At 32.1% G+C, this 17,283-nt stretch overlaps 2 protein-coding genes across 2 annotated transcripts in view; one reads left to right on the plus strand and one right to left on the minus strand.

Moving 5' to 3' along the window:
• Positions 1–683: 683 nt before the first annotated feature.
• On the minus strand, positions 684–1,532 carry LOC113371438. Its single transcript, XM_026612064.1, has one exon. The coding sequence runs from the start codon at positions 1,530–1,532 to the stop codon at positions 684–686; it is 849 nt and encodes a 282-aa protein (XP_026467849.1).
• A 2,124-nt stretch (positions 1,533–3,656) lies between these two features.
• The window catches only part of LOC113371439 (beta-glucuronidase), a gene marked incomplete at its 3' end in the record, with an annotated part of 608,953 nt that continues 595,326 nt past the window's right edge, over positions 3,657–17,283 (plus strand). Inside the window, 2 exon segments of the mRNA XM_026612065.1 lie at positions 3,657–4,056; positions 10,320–10,453. Of these exon segments, the coding sequence (XP_026467850.1) occupies positions 3,657–4,056; positions 10,320–10,453 (534 nt within the window).

Below are 17,283 nucleotides of genomic sequence, written 5' to 3' on the forward strand. Positions count from 1 at the left end.
GCATGGACGCCACGTCGAATCCTTTTTCTGTGCCAGATGTAGAGGTGAAGACCAAGAACTATCGGAGGGTCTTGCAATGCCTAATTCTACCATATTCTTAAATTCTTCTTTGGCTACGCGAAGTAATTCTGGCTTGAGGCGCCGTGGTCCAGAAGAAACTGGAGGTCCTGGAGTGGTTCTGATATAATGAAATGTTTTGTGTTTGCTTTCTTGACACAAGTCTGATGGTCTGGTGATGGATGGAAAATCAGCTAATAATTTATTGTAAGCACTATCTCCAAATATAGACTTGACACTTTGTATCCGAGAGAATGTGACACATCCTGGAGATGACAGTGATGTCAGGTTGTCATGTAGACGAGAATTCTTTATATCGATAATGATATTGTAGTACGCCAAAAAGTCTGCTCCAAGTATAGGCATTGTTACGTCTGCTACGATGAATCTCCAAGTAAAATTTCTTCTTAGTCCAAAATCTAATTGTAAAATAATATCCCCGTACGTGCGTATGTTGGTTCCATTGGCTGCAGACAAAGTATAGTTTAGTTGAGGATTAGGTTTAGCAGTTAAGCGCCTTGGATACACGCAAACGTCTGAACCTGTGTCGACCAAAAACTGTACCTTAGTTCTGCGATCACTTATGAAGAGGCGACGGCTTGATGAAGAGCAAGGATAGGTCGCCATCACTCCTTGCCGTTGGAGTTTTCCTCTCTGAACGAACAATGACTCTCGCATTTTCTTGCCTTCTTTCCGAATTTGGCGTGGTACCAACAGAATGTTTTTCGGTTGCGCGATCTAGAAGTACTTCTCGGCCTGAAGAAGTGGTTAGACCTGTCTTGTCGAAATGGGCTACAGTTTCTATGTGCTGATAGGTTGAGTCTGCTACGATAGGTTAACTTGGCTAATTGCTCTGTAAGATCTTCCACACGCTGTGTTAGTTGATCATTTTTATCAATTAGTTTTTGTATGATGTCTTGCTGTTGGTTGTTACTAGTTGCTGCGACTACTGGTGGTTGTGCAATCTCACATATTTTGTCGGCGAGCGATGCAAGTTCTTCTAGGTCTGCATTGATCTGGGTTTGCAATATTTGTTGAGTCTGTACCGGTAGTCGTTGAATCCAGATTTCTCGTAGGAGTGAATTGTCGACTGTAGTTGTTCCGACCAATGAACGAAGGTGACGTAGGAACTGAGAAGGACTTCGATCACCAAGTTCTTCTTGCAAAAGTAATTGCCTTATCCTTTGCCGTTCGGAAATTGATAGCCTTTTGATTAATTCCTCCTTTAGTTTTATGTATTTATTCTCTGCAGGCGGAGAATTTATCACGTCCTCAATCTGGAGTAAATATTTGCAATCTAGGTGAGCTATTACAAATTCATATTTAGCCAGGTCATTGATGATGCGGCATCGAGAAAATATTGCTTCGGCAATTGTGAACCACAATGTCGGTTTCTCACTTAAAAATGGCGGTAGATGCGGAGTGCGTGAGATTGCATCCAGTTCCCCTTTAGTGTCCTGCATGTCTTTATTCATTGTTTTTTATTGTCTTCTGTACGGATAGTGCTCTATAGTAATTCAGCTCACACCAATTATGTGGTCCAATTCAGCGTCGGGGTCACCAATTATGTGGAGTGGTCCCACATATAAAAATCAAGACACTATAAATGAAAAATAAAGTTTATTACAAAATTATAATAATTTACAAAATCTTCTTGGTCGAATACCGGTATTCTTGGTATTCCTTGGTTGGACTCCGTAGTTTATCTAGGTGTTGCCTGCTCGACCAGTAGAAGAGAAAAGAGATCGAGGACGGTAGCTGCTTTGGTTATATACCTGGTAGCCTGACCCCCTCCACGCATTAGGGTCCCTAATAGTGTGGAGGCTAGTGTAGCTCTTTACTACTATTTTTCAATAGTAGGAGAGCTAGTGTCGCTGCATGTCTCTAGAGTCTTTCTCAAAGTGGGCGATATCGCCCCCTGGTGGGCGATATTGATCTCCAAGGGGGCGATGAAAGGCCACGCCAAAAATGTTCGTTGTTGACGTTGGGTTCGGAAGCATTTGTAATTTTATTTACTTTACATTTTAAAGTTCACCAGAATTTGTATCCCAACGATTAATTGGTATTTTATAAGTTTGGTCGTGTTTCTATGGTGTTTAAATGAATTTGATATCATTTTTTAGCTTTTTTACCAAAAAATTGGCTAGCAAAAGAAAATTGTCTGACCCGCTTTTACAATCTGTTTGACTTTGTTGTAGAGTTTTTAGAAAATAAGGACACACAGTTGTGTAAAAACCTGATATCATTAAAAAATTATATAGCATATCTCACAAACCTTTATGCAATGCTCAGCAATATGAATCTACAACTTCAATGGCTTGAATTTAATAAAAACAAAAAATATCATCGCTGCTTTTGTAGCCAAACTGTTATTACATAAGAAAAATATTAGAAAACGGGAGTTTCATAATTTTCTAAATTTATCGGTATCGTGCAACGAAGACTTGCTCGTATACTGCCAGCATTCAGAAAACCTTCATGGCAATTTTATTGAAAGATTTCAAGGTATTTTAAATTTAGAAATACCAGGCTGGGTATTAGATCTTTTTTCAAATACAAATGTAGAAACATCAGCCCAGCTAGACGAATAGCTTATAGAATTAACAACAAATGAAGAATTAAAAACCAAACTTAAAGATGGTTATCAACAATTTTGGCTACAGAAGTTAATTCAGCAGCTATACCATAGCTTGTGGTCGCTTGTTTCAAAAAATTTTACTAGCATTACCATCGTCATATTTGTGTGATCGTGGATTTAGCGCTGTGACATTGCTACTTACTAAAAACAGAAATCAGTTGCAAATTACCAAACGCGGTGACTTACGACTGTTTTTGAGTCAAATGGAACCTGATATTGACAAACTTGTAAAAAATCATCAAATTCATCCTTCTCATTAGAGCTTGAAACTAAAATTTGATATACTGTTTCTGTTAATTTGATTATAATATATAAAATAGGGTCCGCCATCTAACTTTTTCTTTAACTAGTGCTTATTTCGTGAATGGTAACACTTAGCTCATGCCTGATTTGACAGATAATTAGTTTTATCCTTCAGCTGAACGAATATGGTTGTGTATACGCTTGAACAATGCTGGGAAATATTGCGACATTACTTTGAAAATCATGGTAATATTGCAGAATGTGTTCGAAAATTGCGTACGGATTTTGGAAGAAAAGAAGTACCGTCAGCTCCGTATGTTTGTTATCTTGTGAAAAAAGTGGAAGAAACTGGCATCTTTATCGATAAACCAACGCGCGAAAAGCCAAAAACCGTGCGTACACCCGAGAATATTGTGGCAGAAAGTGTGCGTGAAGCGCCATCAACATCAATCCACCGTCGTTCTCAGCAATTGGACATTTCGGAGACATCATTGAGACGAATTTTGCATAAAGACCTTGGCATGACGCCATACAAAGTCCAATAGGTTCAGGAGTTGAAGCCAACTGGCCACCCAATGCGTTTTCGCTTCGCTAAGTGGGCTTGCGATCGACTTACATCTTTTCAGATGAAGCTCATTTTGATCTTGGCGGGTATGTAAACAAAAAAAATTGGCGCATTTGGCGCACAGAAAACCCGCACGCATACATTGGTAAGCCGATGCACCCAAAACGAGTCACTGTTTGGTGCGGATTTTGGTCCAGAGGCATAATTGGAATCTTCGAAAATGAGCAAGTAGTGACCGTGGCTGTCAATGGCAATCGTTATCAGGCCATGTTGAACGAATTTTTGTTCACAAAAATTGAAGAGGAGGATATTGGCAACATTTGGTTTCAACAAGACGGCGCTACGTGCCACACAGCCGAAGCTACACTCGATGTTTTGCGTCCTGTTTTTAAAGATCGCATTATCAGCCGCAGAGCTGATCTCGTTTGGCCACCTCGGAGCTGTGATTTGACACCGTTGGACTATTATTTGTGGTATGCCGTCAAAGATAAGTGTTACGCCGACAAGCCAGAAACAATTGACGCTTTAAAGGACAATATTCGTAGAGCCATTGGTGAAATACAGCTGCACACAATCGATAATGTACTTAAAAATCGGACCGATCGTGTAGGCTACTGCATGGCTAGCCGAGACAGCCATTTCAATGAAATTTTTTTAATTTATTTTTTTATTATTAACCGGAAGGATTGTACTTTCAAATGAAAAAAGAAATTTGAGAAAATATTCAGTAGTTTTTTTAAAGCATTTTCCAAAAAAAAAGTTATTTGGCGGATATGATTAATGTCATAAAGTTGCGTTTTATTTGCTCTCACTGGTAAAAATGTCTAATTTAAAATGAAAGGTTGCATCAACTAATATATCACACTATAACTATATTAATAAAAGTAAAACTAGTAGGGCGCATGGCATCGTGCTTTAAGGCAAATTGCTGGAACTTTCCGTACCAATTTTTTTTTTTTTAAGTATTAATATTTTTGAAAAAAATTTACTCTGAAAAATTAGATTTTTTTTAAAGATTAACATTTTTGAAAAAAAATTATTTATTTCAAACAAAAAAATTTGAAATAGATTTTTGAGAAACTATAAATTTTTGACAAATATTTACTTTTTTGAAAAAAAGACTTTTTGAAAAAAATTGTATTTTGAAATATTTTGGAAATTCTGAAGTTTTTTTCAAAGCAATCGTACTGCTTTAACTGCATAGAGACGAATAATCAAAGCGCGTAGGCGCCGCGCCGCCGTCTAACTGATAACCATTGGTACGAAACCCATAGAAATGTAAACAAAATTTATACTTATTGTTAAAATGTCTATAAAATATCTGATAATTTGATGTGCATTTGTCTAATGATCATTTTTGACCGCCAAATGGCATTTTTTTTTACTTTTTTCACAAGATCTCCGAAACCGGTAGAACTGCCTTCATGAAAATTTGACCAATTCTTCATCCTGTTAATACAAGTAAAATGTTTTTTGAATTATTAAAATCGAACGCTCCGTTCTCTTAAAAACTGAGGTACCGTTTTTGGCACTTTTTGCCCCATATCTTCTAACTAACTTTTTGTTTTCTATTACTTCTTGGATTCTTTGCTCGAAGCTCTACAATGAATAGAAGGGGAACTAAAATTGACTGAAGCGTTCTTAGTGGTTATATTGAGCACTACGGTAGGCTATTATAACCAAAATAGTGAACAAATACTCGTATAATATTATTTTATTTCAAATTTAAATAAATCGAATAAAAATAAGACGCTAAAGTTGTTATGCAGTAGACTGTAAAAACAACAGTAGAAAAATAGAGTGTAAATTCTATAAATTTCCTATAGCCAAATCAACGTGAACAGTGGATAGCTGCTAATTAGCTAACTTTAATTAAATGATTAAAAGAACTAGTGGGGTGCATGTCATAGTGCTTTAAGGCAAATTGCTGGAACTTCCCGTACCGTAATTAAAAATCTTGGTACAGAAACCAAACAAAATTACACAAAATGTGTACACATTATCTATAAAATATCTGATATTCTGATGTACATATGTCCAATAAACGTTTTTGACCGCCAAATAGCATTTTTTTAACTTATTTTTATTGAAAGTCCATAACCGCTAGACCTGCCTTCCCAAAAATTTAATCAGTTTTTTATCTTGTCAATACAAGTAAAATGTTTTATGAATTATTCAAATCGGACGCTCCGTTCTCTTAAAAACTGAGTTACCGTTTTTGGCACTTTTTGCCCCATATCTTTGGAACGGCTAGACCTGCCTTTGCCAAAAACTAATCAGCACGTCTCCTTATCAATACAAATCGAATGTTTTTTAACTTCCCGTAGGGTAAGTTATTGTAATGGGCCGAAAATCGGAATTGAAAATTTTTACATTTCTCGACGTTTTGAAGGTTTCTGAACATTTTGGCATACCTCAGAAAAAATGGATGTGTGTGTGTGTGTGTATGTGTGTGTGTGTGTATGTATGTGTGGATACAAATTTCCAGTCACGTTTTAGGGCGCACGGATCAACCGAATTATCTTGTTAAGACAAGCAGAAAGTTTTTTGAATCATTCAAATCGAACGCTTAGTTCTCTCAAAAACTGCCATTTTTTACATATTTAGCTCCGCATCTTCGAAATGGCTAGGCCTGCTTTTGCCAAAAACTAATAAACACTTCTCCCAATCATTACTATTTGAATGTTTTTTAGATCATTCAAATCGGATACTCCGTTCTCTCAAAAATTCGATTTCTATTTTCTGCACACTTCGCTTCGTATCTCTGAAACGGCTGGACCTGCCTTTGCCAAAAACTAATCAGCTTTTTTCCCTGTCAATAGAAATCGAATATTTTTTTAACCATTCAAATCGGTTGATCCGTGCGCCCTAAAACGTGACTGGAAATTTGTATCCATATGTGGGAGTTGTAATTAATATTAAAGTATAAACTCCCAACGTATAAAAATATATAAATTTTATTCATTATAAAATATTACTGATATCAAAAATATAAAATGACAAGTCCAATTGTTTTTTTACAATCACTAGCCTGCTTGATTTCCCCACACACTCCCTGCCCAGTGTTGACCTCACAGTTTAAAAAGAAAATACAGGGAAACACGTTATAAAAATGTGGTGGGAAAGCAGATTATAGCAGTGTTGTGATACTGGTCAATTACAAATTTTCATGTTTTGTCAGCAGATCCACCGTATGTGGTAATTCGACCTTTCATCAACTCTATATTCTGTATAAAGTTCTCACTAAAAAAAACATGTGGAAAATTTCCTGAACCCCGATGTCGGTGAACTTCTAAGATTCAGCTTTGATCTAATTGGTATTAGTTATATCAGAATTACTTAATGTTTGGAATGCATAATTTATGGGTACAGTTTCCATTTCTGCAGGCGTTGCATTCGTATCTGATGGGTTCTGATCAGAGAAGTTGGCTCTTTATCCAAATCAGGATCATTGGTTTCATTAACATAAGAGTCCAGAATTGTGGAATCCAATAAATAATTTATGTCAAATTTTGTTTTGACTCGTCGCTGTCACCGATAATGGGAGGTAGCATCAAAAGACGATTTGTTGAGTTAATGGACGAGAAGAGGTTGAATTGCATTCCAATGAAAAGTCCAGGCTCCAAATTATTTTTTTGTCAGCAATAAACACTGAGGTCTGGGTATACCAAATGAGTAACCACGAAAGTCCGATCCAGATAGTAAGTGCGTTAACTATGATGAATCGTGGACTGGACGTACCTTATAAGTCGTTTCTGAAGACCAGTGATTATGGTGCTGCGTCAAAATTCAAATTGCTTAAATCCTCGAAAAATAAAACTCCTTTTTTGTCTTCATCTCCATCGTCGTGAGTCACCAATGTGGGAGTAGTAATGGATATGAAAGTAAAAAACTCCACTTGAATAAAAATATATGAAATTTATTGATTATAAAAATATTACAATATCAAAATGTAAAATGACAAGTCCAATGGTTTTTTTACAATCACTAGCCTGCTTGATTTCCCCACACATACATACATACATACACACACACACATACACATCCATTTTTTCTGAGGTATGCCAAAACGTTCAGAAACCTTCAAAACGTCGAGAAATGTAAAAATTTTCAATTCCGATTTTCGGCCCATTACAATAACTTACCCTACGGGAAGTTAAAAAAAATCTAGTATTTTAGGCGTCCATCGCGGACAAACAACGTGACACTAACCTCATATATATTAAGATATAATATCTGATAAATATATATATATATATATATATATATATATATATATATATATTAAGGCCTGTTCACACGACGCTTGTTAACTTCCCGTAGGGTAAGTTATACTAATAGCGAAAAAATCGAAAATTAAAATTTATATATATCTTCACGTTTCAAAGGTTTCTGAATCTTTTGGCGTACCTTAGAAAAATTGATGTTTGTGTGTGTGTGTGTATGTGTGTGTGTGTGTGTTAGGATACAAATCGGCGATTTCGGGAACATGGATTAACCTATTTGAATAATTCAAAAAACATTTGATTCGTATTAATAAGGAGACGCACTGATTAGTTTTTGGCGAAGGTAGGTCTAGCCGTTCCGAATATTTATTTATTATTCTAATTATTTATCTATCTAATTTTCTCTAATTTTCTGAATTTTTCACAAATGATTCCAGATATATTTTCACTCTCCTTACCTTTTTTTGAAAAACTGACTTATTTAGTGATCTTTAAATTTTATAAAGTTTTTGTCTCTAGGAACATACAGGTCTGGTAGATATTTATGTCGTAAAGTATTTACGTGATTTTTAATTAGTTTTAATTTTAAAAAAAATTTTTAGCAGTCGCGATTTTAACTGTAAATTATAATTAAGCGCCAAGAAAAATGCATACTGTTATTTCGTTGGGAAAACTGGATGCAAGCCTATTGCATCCATCATTTTACCTTATTGAAATAATTTTTTTAGATTTCTGTATTCAATCCTATTTCTAGAACTATCAATTGGTCATGATCATATGAGATATTTTGCAATATTTCTTTACAGTAATTCAGTGGACAGTTTTCCGGGAACGTTTATTAATTCTCGGTTTCAAAAAGACAAAGGTTACTACTTACGTTGCAAAGGTTTTGAAATCTTTGTTTGGTTTGTGAAATTAATATATCCAAACAGCAATAGTATACAATAAAATAAGATTTTGGGTCTAAAATTCTCTCATCTTGTGACAATAACGCTTCATTATCTTTTGTATTGTGTTCTTTAAAATAGTAATTGCAATCCATCTTTTGATACGGCTGATACGGCGGTAGTTACGCCCCTGTTCCGTACCAAGATTTTTAATTACGGTACGGGAAGCTCCAGCAGGTTTGGTCTGCTGGCTAGAATGCAGGTTGTCAAGTAGGCAAAATGACGTCGTATCGATCTTCATTTGTTTCCAGCAAGCGAAATTTTGATATTAGAACGTGCGCTATTTTTGCGGATGGATCATAGACCTATGAAAAAGCCCAAATCGCACGGCCTTTGTTTTCTGAGATTGTGAGAGATATTTGTGGATTGATTTATTCGTTCGATCCAATAGGGAGGCGCATTTGGTTACGTGATTTATAATATTTGAAAATCTAATAAGCTAAAACAAATCTCATTCAAAGAAACGACCTTAGAAAATGATCATGGAATCTAGCGCCGGCATCCGCGACAAAATCAACCATGCTGTCCAGCCCAGAAAACAAGCGTCGTGTGAACAGGCATTAACTCTGAACGGGATTTCTAGGCTTATATCTGTTTTTTCTTGATACGAAGTAAGATCTGAAAGAATGATCACTCAATATTGAGCTTAGATTTTGAAAAATGCCAAATTATTAACTTCCCGTAGGATAAGTTATTGTAATCGTCCAAAAATCGAAATTGAAAATTTTTGCATTGCTCGATGTTTTGAAGCTTGCTGAACATTTTGGCATACTTCAGAAAAAGGTATGTGTGTGTGTATGTATGTATGGATAGAAGTTTCCAGTCAAGTTTTCGGGCGCATGGATCAACCGAATTGAATGGTTCAAAAAACATTCGATTTCTATTGATAGGTATATGTGCTGATTAGTTTTTGGCAAAGGCTGGTACAGCAGTTACGGAGATAAAGAGCAAGGAGTGCAGAAAATAGAAGAGGAGTTTTTAAGAGAACGAAACATCCGATTTGAATGATCTAAAAAACATTCAATTAGTAATGATTGGGAGAGGTGGTTGTTAGTTTTTGGCAAATGCAGGCCCAGCCATTTCAAAGATACAGAGCTAAATGTGAAAAAATGGCAGTTTTTGAGAGAAAAAAGCGTCCGATTCGAATGATTCAAAGAACTGCTGCTTGTTTTAACAAAATAATTGATTTTGAAAAAAAAAATTCAATTTTTTTCTTTCATTTCTTTTTTTTTTAATTTTTTTTGTATATCGAAAATAATTCAGATTATAATTTTATTTCTGACTAAAGTTCTAATATGCTTTAAACAAATAATTTCAACTTTGCAATTCAGTTTATATATTTCTTATTAATATTAGATAATGCTACAGTATTTATTTATAATAATCTATTTGAAAATATTTAATACTCATCGAACATTTCTTTACGGTACAAGAAGTTCCAGCAATTTGCCTCAAGGCACGATGCCATACACCCAACTAGTTTTTCTGAGCATTTGATGGAGTTGTTTTTTTTTTTAAGATCAGCATTTGAGATACCAAATATATTTCAAAGTATACTTTTTTGATTAAACTACATATTCAAAATAAAAACATGTTAAGAGGTTATAAAATGTGTCTTGATTCAAAGTTTTGATCTCTTTAAGGAATGCTAAAGCCAATTGAATCAGAGACGCGCGAATTACGTATGTTGGACGGTATATGGAATTTTCGGCTATCGCCTGCAAATGATCCCTTACTCGGGTTTAGACAGAGATGGTTTGAAAGACCACTATTTGAGGTAATTTATTTATAATTATAAAGTCAGATTTATACTCATATTTATATATATATATGTATATATATATATATATATATATATATATATATATATATATGTTAAGTATGAGCAATACAATACTATTTTTAACAAACACTTTATTTGATAATTATAGACGTTTCGATACCATGCTATGCTTTATCTTCAGTGCAATTTCAAAACAGTTACTTACAATCAATATATATATATATATATATATATATATATATATTGATGTAACAGTTACTTACAATTACTAATAACAGTTACTAATAAGTTTTGAAATTACAATGAAGGTGAGCCATATCATGGTGTCGAAACGTCTGTTAGTACCAAATAAAGTGTGTGTTAAATATCTGAGTGTTGTATTGTTCATATTTAACATTTATCATTCGTTCCACTTATATCACAAAATTCTATAATATTCTTTATACATATATATATACACAGGGACGGTCCTGCCTTGCATGCAAAAAATGCGGGCGCACGCCTTAGGGGGCGCCAAAACGAGTTTCGGAAATTAATTTTTTAATATATTATTTATATTTTTTATTATTTATATAAAATCTGGAATACTTAATAAATTATAATAAACAATATAACTTAACAAGGTATACGGAGACACAAAAATCATATTTATTTTGCAATGTGATATCGGTAGAAACGATTAACCGATCAATAACTCTGCAAGTAAGTAAATATCCGCTCTATTTATTGCTTATTCTACTCATTCAATTTTTTCTTTATTTGAAGTTGCCGTGGAATCGAAAAAGAAATTATCTAGTGTTCAATCCCGTAAGCGCAAATCTGCGAAAAATTATTAATTATTGAGCATTATTATAAACAAATTATAATCGAGAAAATAAAAAATGCGCAGTCAGTTCTCAGAAAATGTTTATTCCGAATAATTGAATTTTAACTTTTGTTTTTGTTGCAAATGTTTCGCATTTGATGAACTTTGAATGTTGAGGGTTATGGAAATGGAACAAATATAAAAAATGAAAGCAAAATTTACTTTGGAACGAAAATCTTAAGGCTTTTTTTATACCTAGTGGTGTCCATACTCTAAATTTAAGAATTATTAACTATGCGGAAATAATACATATCAAATATAATGAGTTTTTTTTTTTAATATAATTCAAGAAATGTGTAATTTCTTTGCATTTTTCACAGATTTTTGGACAATACTTCTAAAATACGTTACTTGATCACAATCACAATTGAAACAATCTGATACCCTGAATGTGATGGGAAAGAAAGGATGAATATAATTCGGGTTTTACGATATCAATAAAGAAAAGTTTACGACGCAATTTTGGATACAGAAATAATGAAAAATTAAATTAAATTAAAATTAAAAAAATCTAACATGAAATACGAGTGTTATAATTGAATATGAAAAGCTAGTTTTTTTAGCTCTCTTGGCATGCTCAATAAAATAAATCGAATAATAAATAAGTAAAATGTTTTAAAACCCAAATATTAATATTGCACATACGTTAAAAATAATTAAAAATTTAAAAATATATGATTATAATCAACTCGCGAATCGCCTCGATTTTCTAAATAAATTTAAAGTCTATGTATTTTATACGCTTTTAGTTATCTAGTTTTTTGTGTACTAAATCCAGAATAATTTAAAAAAATGTAAATATTCATATAATTTTAATGATAAACTGTTAAAACAGTTAAAATTAATAGGGGAGGGGGCGCCAGAAAAAAAGTTGCATGCGGGCGCAAAGGACCCCAGGACCGGCCCTGTATATACACACATATATATATATATATATATATATATATATATATATATAAACCTCGTGTCACGATGTTGGTTCGCGATGGACGCCCATACTACTGAACCAATTTTCAATTTTATTGGCTCATGTTTTGCATATATATCCAACTTAGGTTATAGGAATTATTGAAAAGTAAATTTGAAATATAAATACATAATTTTTATAAAAATTTTGACAAAAAATGACTAAAAAAAACAAAACATTATTGTGATATGAATATTATCATATTATATTAATTTTCGACCATGAAGGAAATATTTTGATATTTATAAACTTAGTGCAAATTGGATATACGAAATTACTATTTTTCAATTAAAAGCAAATATAACCTATATTTATATGAAAAATTGTATATTTAGATAAAGATACTGCGTGGATTTAGACTAAAATCTAATTTATTCGTTAATTTAAAAAAAAATGACATAAACAAAATTAAAATAAACAAAACACTACGATGCGTTGGAATTAATTATCGAAGTGTAAAGAAATTTGTGTAATTAAAATATATTTTTATTAGATCTATATATATATATATATATATATATATATATATATATATATATATATATGAGTGAGTTCTTGAGGGCGATACATCAAACAAAGAAAAGTATAAATGTTAGTGCCAATCTCTAGTGCTGTGTACACTTCTCTATATGTAACCAACCAACGTAATATCCACTGATGATGACATTAAATTGAATGTCGAAACGTTTGGAAATAAAGATTATTTTATAAATCTTTGGCTTTTCTTTGTTTGATGTATCGCCCTCAAGAACTCACTCACATATTTCAACATCAAAATTAACTACTAAATCATATATATATATATATATATATATATATATATATATATATATATATATATGTTAGAGAAGTTAGTTTTGATGTTGAGAAATATGAGTAAGTTCTTCAAGGGCATACATCAAATAAAAGGCAAAGATTTAGAAGTTAATCTTTAATTTTTCCAAACGTTTCGACATAGTATTTTATGTCATCATCAGTGGATATAAATATGGTCTTACATCAGTTGCTAGCGCAAGGCACATAATTTTGCACTATTATATATACACTAACTTGTTTTTTTTATTATTATTTTGTTGAACAGAGCATAGCAAAATATTTGTGAAATATATAATATATTTTGCACAGAGAACGTAGTTTATGTGACCGAGCCCGAGGCTGTAGTGACTGACTACAAAACAAAAAGTTATGTAACATTAGTTTTGAAGCTATGACTCTTGAAATAAAAAATAGTTTTTCCTACATTTCTTCTATCAAATCTAAAATTGAAAATTTAAAAAATGTTTTAACCTCTATTTTAGAACCTCTTATTGTAGAAAATTTTCTAGAATTTGAGAATTTAAAATATGACAGAATTTCTACAAAATTAAAATTGGCTCACATGAAAAAATTTGATAAGCTTTTAGATAATTTTAATTAATCGAATGTACCGTTGATAAGTGAAAATTTAATAGATAAATGGCTTAAAAACTATTCTAATACTCCTATCCCCTCAAACTTGAAGTATATTTTTGCCCTTGGTCCTAAATTTTCTCTTCCGCCTCTCAAATCCAATTTTAATTTTATTAAGGTACTTAGTAATTTGGAGTTTGGTTTAAAAAAATTGAACAACCCAGATAAAGATCCTTGTGTTGTAACAAACTTTTATCCTTCATCAAAAAGAATAATTCAAATTTTAGTTCCCTTCCTTTACATTTAGAAATTGTTAGAGATTTAAAATTTTGCAAAAAGTTTTTGAGGGATAATCCAGATATCTTAGTTACCAGAGCTGATAAGGGCAACCTTACTGTGGTTTTGGATAGGTCGGATTATTTTTCAAAAACTTACGATTTATTAAACAACGAAACTTTTTATAAACCTTTAACTAACGACCCCACCGATCATTTAAACAGACAAACGCACAAACTCATTGGCAATTTAATCACAAAAAAACAAATCTCCAAATTATTAGGTTTTTCTTTAAAAGTCTTTCATTCCAGTTTTCCCAAGTTGTATTGTCTTCCTAAAGTTCACAAACCTAATTTACCTCTCAGACCTATAGTTTCCGACTTGAATTCTCCTTTAAGTAAACTCTCCAAACATATCAGCTCCATTCTCTCTAAGGTTTCTGTTTTATCAAAATTTAATGTTTCCAATTCTTTTAATTTAGTAAAAAAATTAAATAATTTTACAATTCCTTCCAATTCTTCCTTTGTTAGTTTTGATGTCATTTCCCTTTTCACGAATATTCCTTGGGATTTGGCTTTAGAAGCTGTTTCTGTCCGTTGGAACGATATCCAACCGCACACTTCGATTGACTTGGTTTGGTTTAAGACGATTTTAAATTTCATTTTTGTTAACACTTACTTTTGTTTTGATGATCAATTTTATTCGCAGATTTTTGGTTTACCCATGGGGTCTAGTATTAGCCCCCCTGTGGCTGATTTAACACTACAAATTTTAGAAAATTTTGTTTTATCTAATCTTTCTGTTCCACCTCACCTTTATTATAGATATGTTGATGACGTTCTGTTGTGCCTTGACGATTCTCACATTGTAGACACATCAGACTCTTTTAATTCTTTTAATAAACATTTGCAATTCACCTGTGAGATTGAGTCGGATGACTCTATTAGTTTTTTAGACCTAAGAATTGCTAAAAATAAAGAAAACAATTCCGTCCTGACTGATTGGTATCAGAAACCAACGTGGTCAGGAAGATATTTAAATTATCTGTCTTTTCATTCGCGTTTCATTAAAATTTCTGTCATTATCTCTCTTATAGACAGGGCTATTTCACTTAGTAACAGTATGTTTTGGGAAAAAAATTTGACCCTTATTCGTTCTGTTCTCAAAGATAATAGTTACCCTTCGCACTTGGTCAACAACATCATTAATAATAGATTAAATTATTTACAAACGAATTTTAATAATTCATTTTCACCTTCTTGTTCAAATTCAATAGCTTCTTCTTCATCCCAATACAAAGGAACTATCTGTTTACCATTTTTAAGCGGTTTTTCGTATTTTTTAAAAAAGTTATTTGCTTCAGAGGATTCCGTTTAGTTTTTAGTTTTGATAATACTTTTAATTGCCTTTTTTCGGTTCTTAAGTCTGGAACCCCGTCTGATAGGGTCACCGATTCTGTTTACAGGTTGGATTGCAATGATTGCAATATGTGTTATATTGGGGAAAGTTCCCAGTATATTTGTAAGAGAGTTAATCAACATATTTATAATTCAAAAAATCCAAACCAATTCAAAACGATGTTTTCAGATCATATGCTCAATCTCAATCACACTTTCAACACTTCACATCCTGTTATTCTTTATATCGAAAAAAATAGTGACCTTAGAAAATTTGCTGAATCCCTTTTTATTTCATTAAATTCCTCTTGTGTTAATAAACGCAATTCATACCACCTTTTACATGACAGTTACCAGCTAATTATTGATTTTATTAAAAAAACAAAAAAATAATTTGCTATTCTCCTTATATTATTTTTTACAATTTTGTTTTTTTTTGTTCAAACTTTTACATGTTTTGCATTTTCCTTTTGATCAAATCCACTTTAACCACTTGTACGAGGCGTTCGTGCCACTTGCATTTGTCCTTCGAATATTCCCCTCCCATTCCTATCAATACGCCTAGTGAAATATTACCGTCTAGTATTTTGCTCGTAAATGGGCGTGTTCCTCGCTTCATACTGTTACATTTCAAAACTTTTAGTCAAATTAGTTTTCAAATCTTTTAATTATTCATAATTTTTTCCAAAAAAATGTTTCTTTCTAATATGTTATAAGTTTAATTTTTTTTAAATAAAATTTTTTTTGAGTGTTTTTGTCCTGTGGTGTGTATAATGTTTCTCTATGTTATATTTAATCTATTTTGGTGTTTATATTTGTTAATAAAATTTTCAAATTGTTGTAGTTGCTGAATGATGACACGCATCTTGTGTCGAAACGTATAAATAAAAGTTTTTAATACTTTTTACCTTTTTTATTTCGACGAATGGGCTGCTAGTTACTTTGAAATATGTTTCAACGTCGAAAAAACCATTAAGATATATATATATATATATATATATATATATATATATATATATCTTGAGGATTTTTTGTTCGACGTTGAAACATATTGAAATGAATAAAACAGTCAATGCGTCGAATGTAGAAAATTTATTTTAATTTTTTATACGTTTCGAGACTAGATGTGTCTCATCATTTAGCTAAAAGAACATTACATTATAAAGAAAAAGTTTTAAAAATGAATTTATACAATGGAAAAATTATTTGAAAAAAACAACAAATTATACACACCAGATCAAGAAATAACACACTTTACTAACACATTTTACAACACCACAATCACATGATACTACTGTAGGAAAACAAAAATAATTTAAGAAAAGACCGAAAAAGGCAAATGTAAAATTGTATAAAATACATAATTATTTGTTTTCAACAGATAGCATAGCAACACGATTGGACTTAGATTGCGTCGAGAGACGTGTAGAACGCTGTGTAGACCGTGTAGAAAACATGATTCGGAAAATCTTCTAAGGTCTACATTTTTTTCTTTATATAAAATTATAGGATGGTCAGTATTAAAAGAATGTTTGAAATTAATAATGTGCTCAGAAAACATTGTTTTAAATTGTCTAAGGTTTTTTTGAATTATAAATATGTTGATTCATTCTCTTGCTGATGTATTGGGAATTTTCACCGATGTAACAACTGTCACAATCTAAGCAATTTACTTTATAAACGGCATCGGTGATTCTGTCAGACTGAGATTTTGATTTTAAAGTAGAAAACAGGGAAATGAGTGTGTTATCAAAAGTAAAAACTAAAAGAAAACCTTCAACAGAAAAAAGTTTTTTTTAAAAAAATAAGAAAAGCTACCCAAATAAGGTAAACAAATAATGCCTTTATATTTGCTAAATAAAGAAGAAGAATTTGAATCGGCAGTAAAATATTTTTGAACAACGGATGTGACATTATTGTTATCAATATT

The sequence above is a fragment of the Ctenocephalides felis genome, unplaced genomic scaffold (assembly GCF_003426905.1).
Source record: "Ctenocephalides felis isolate EL2017-DRISC unplaced genomic scaffold, ASM342690v1 CF-g0.4_SCAFFOLD_01492, whole genome shotgun sequence".
In the NCBI taxonomy this organism is placed as follows: Eukaryota; Metazoa; Arthropoda; class Insecta; order Siphonaptera; family Pulicidae; genus Ctenocephalides; species Ctenocephalides felis.

Excerpts from the sequence above, each read along its gene's own strand:
- LOC113371438 (XM_026612064.1), bottom strand. The coding sequence starts at position 1,532 with ATGAATAAAGACATGCAGGACACTAAAGGGGAACTGGATGCAATCTCA.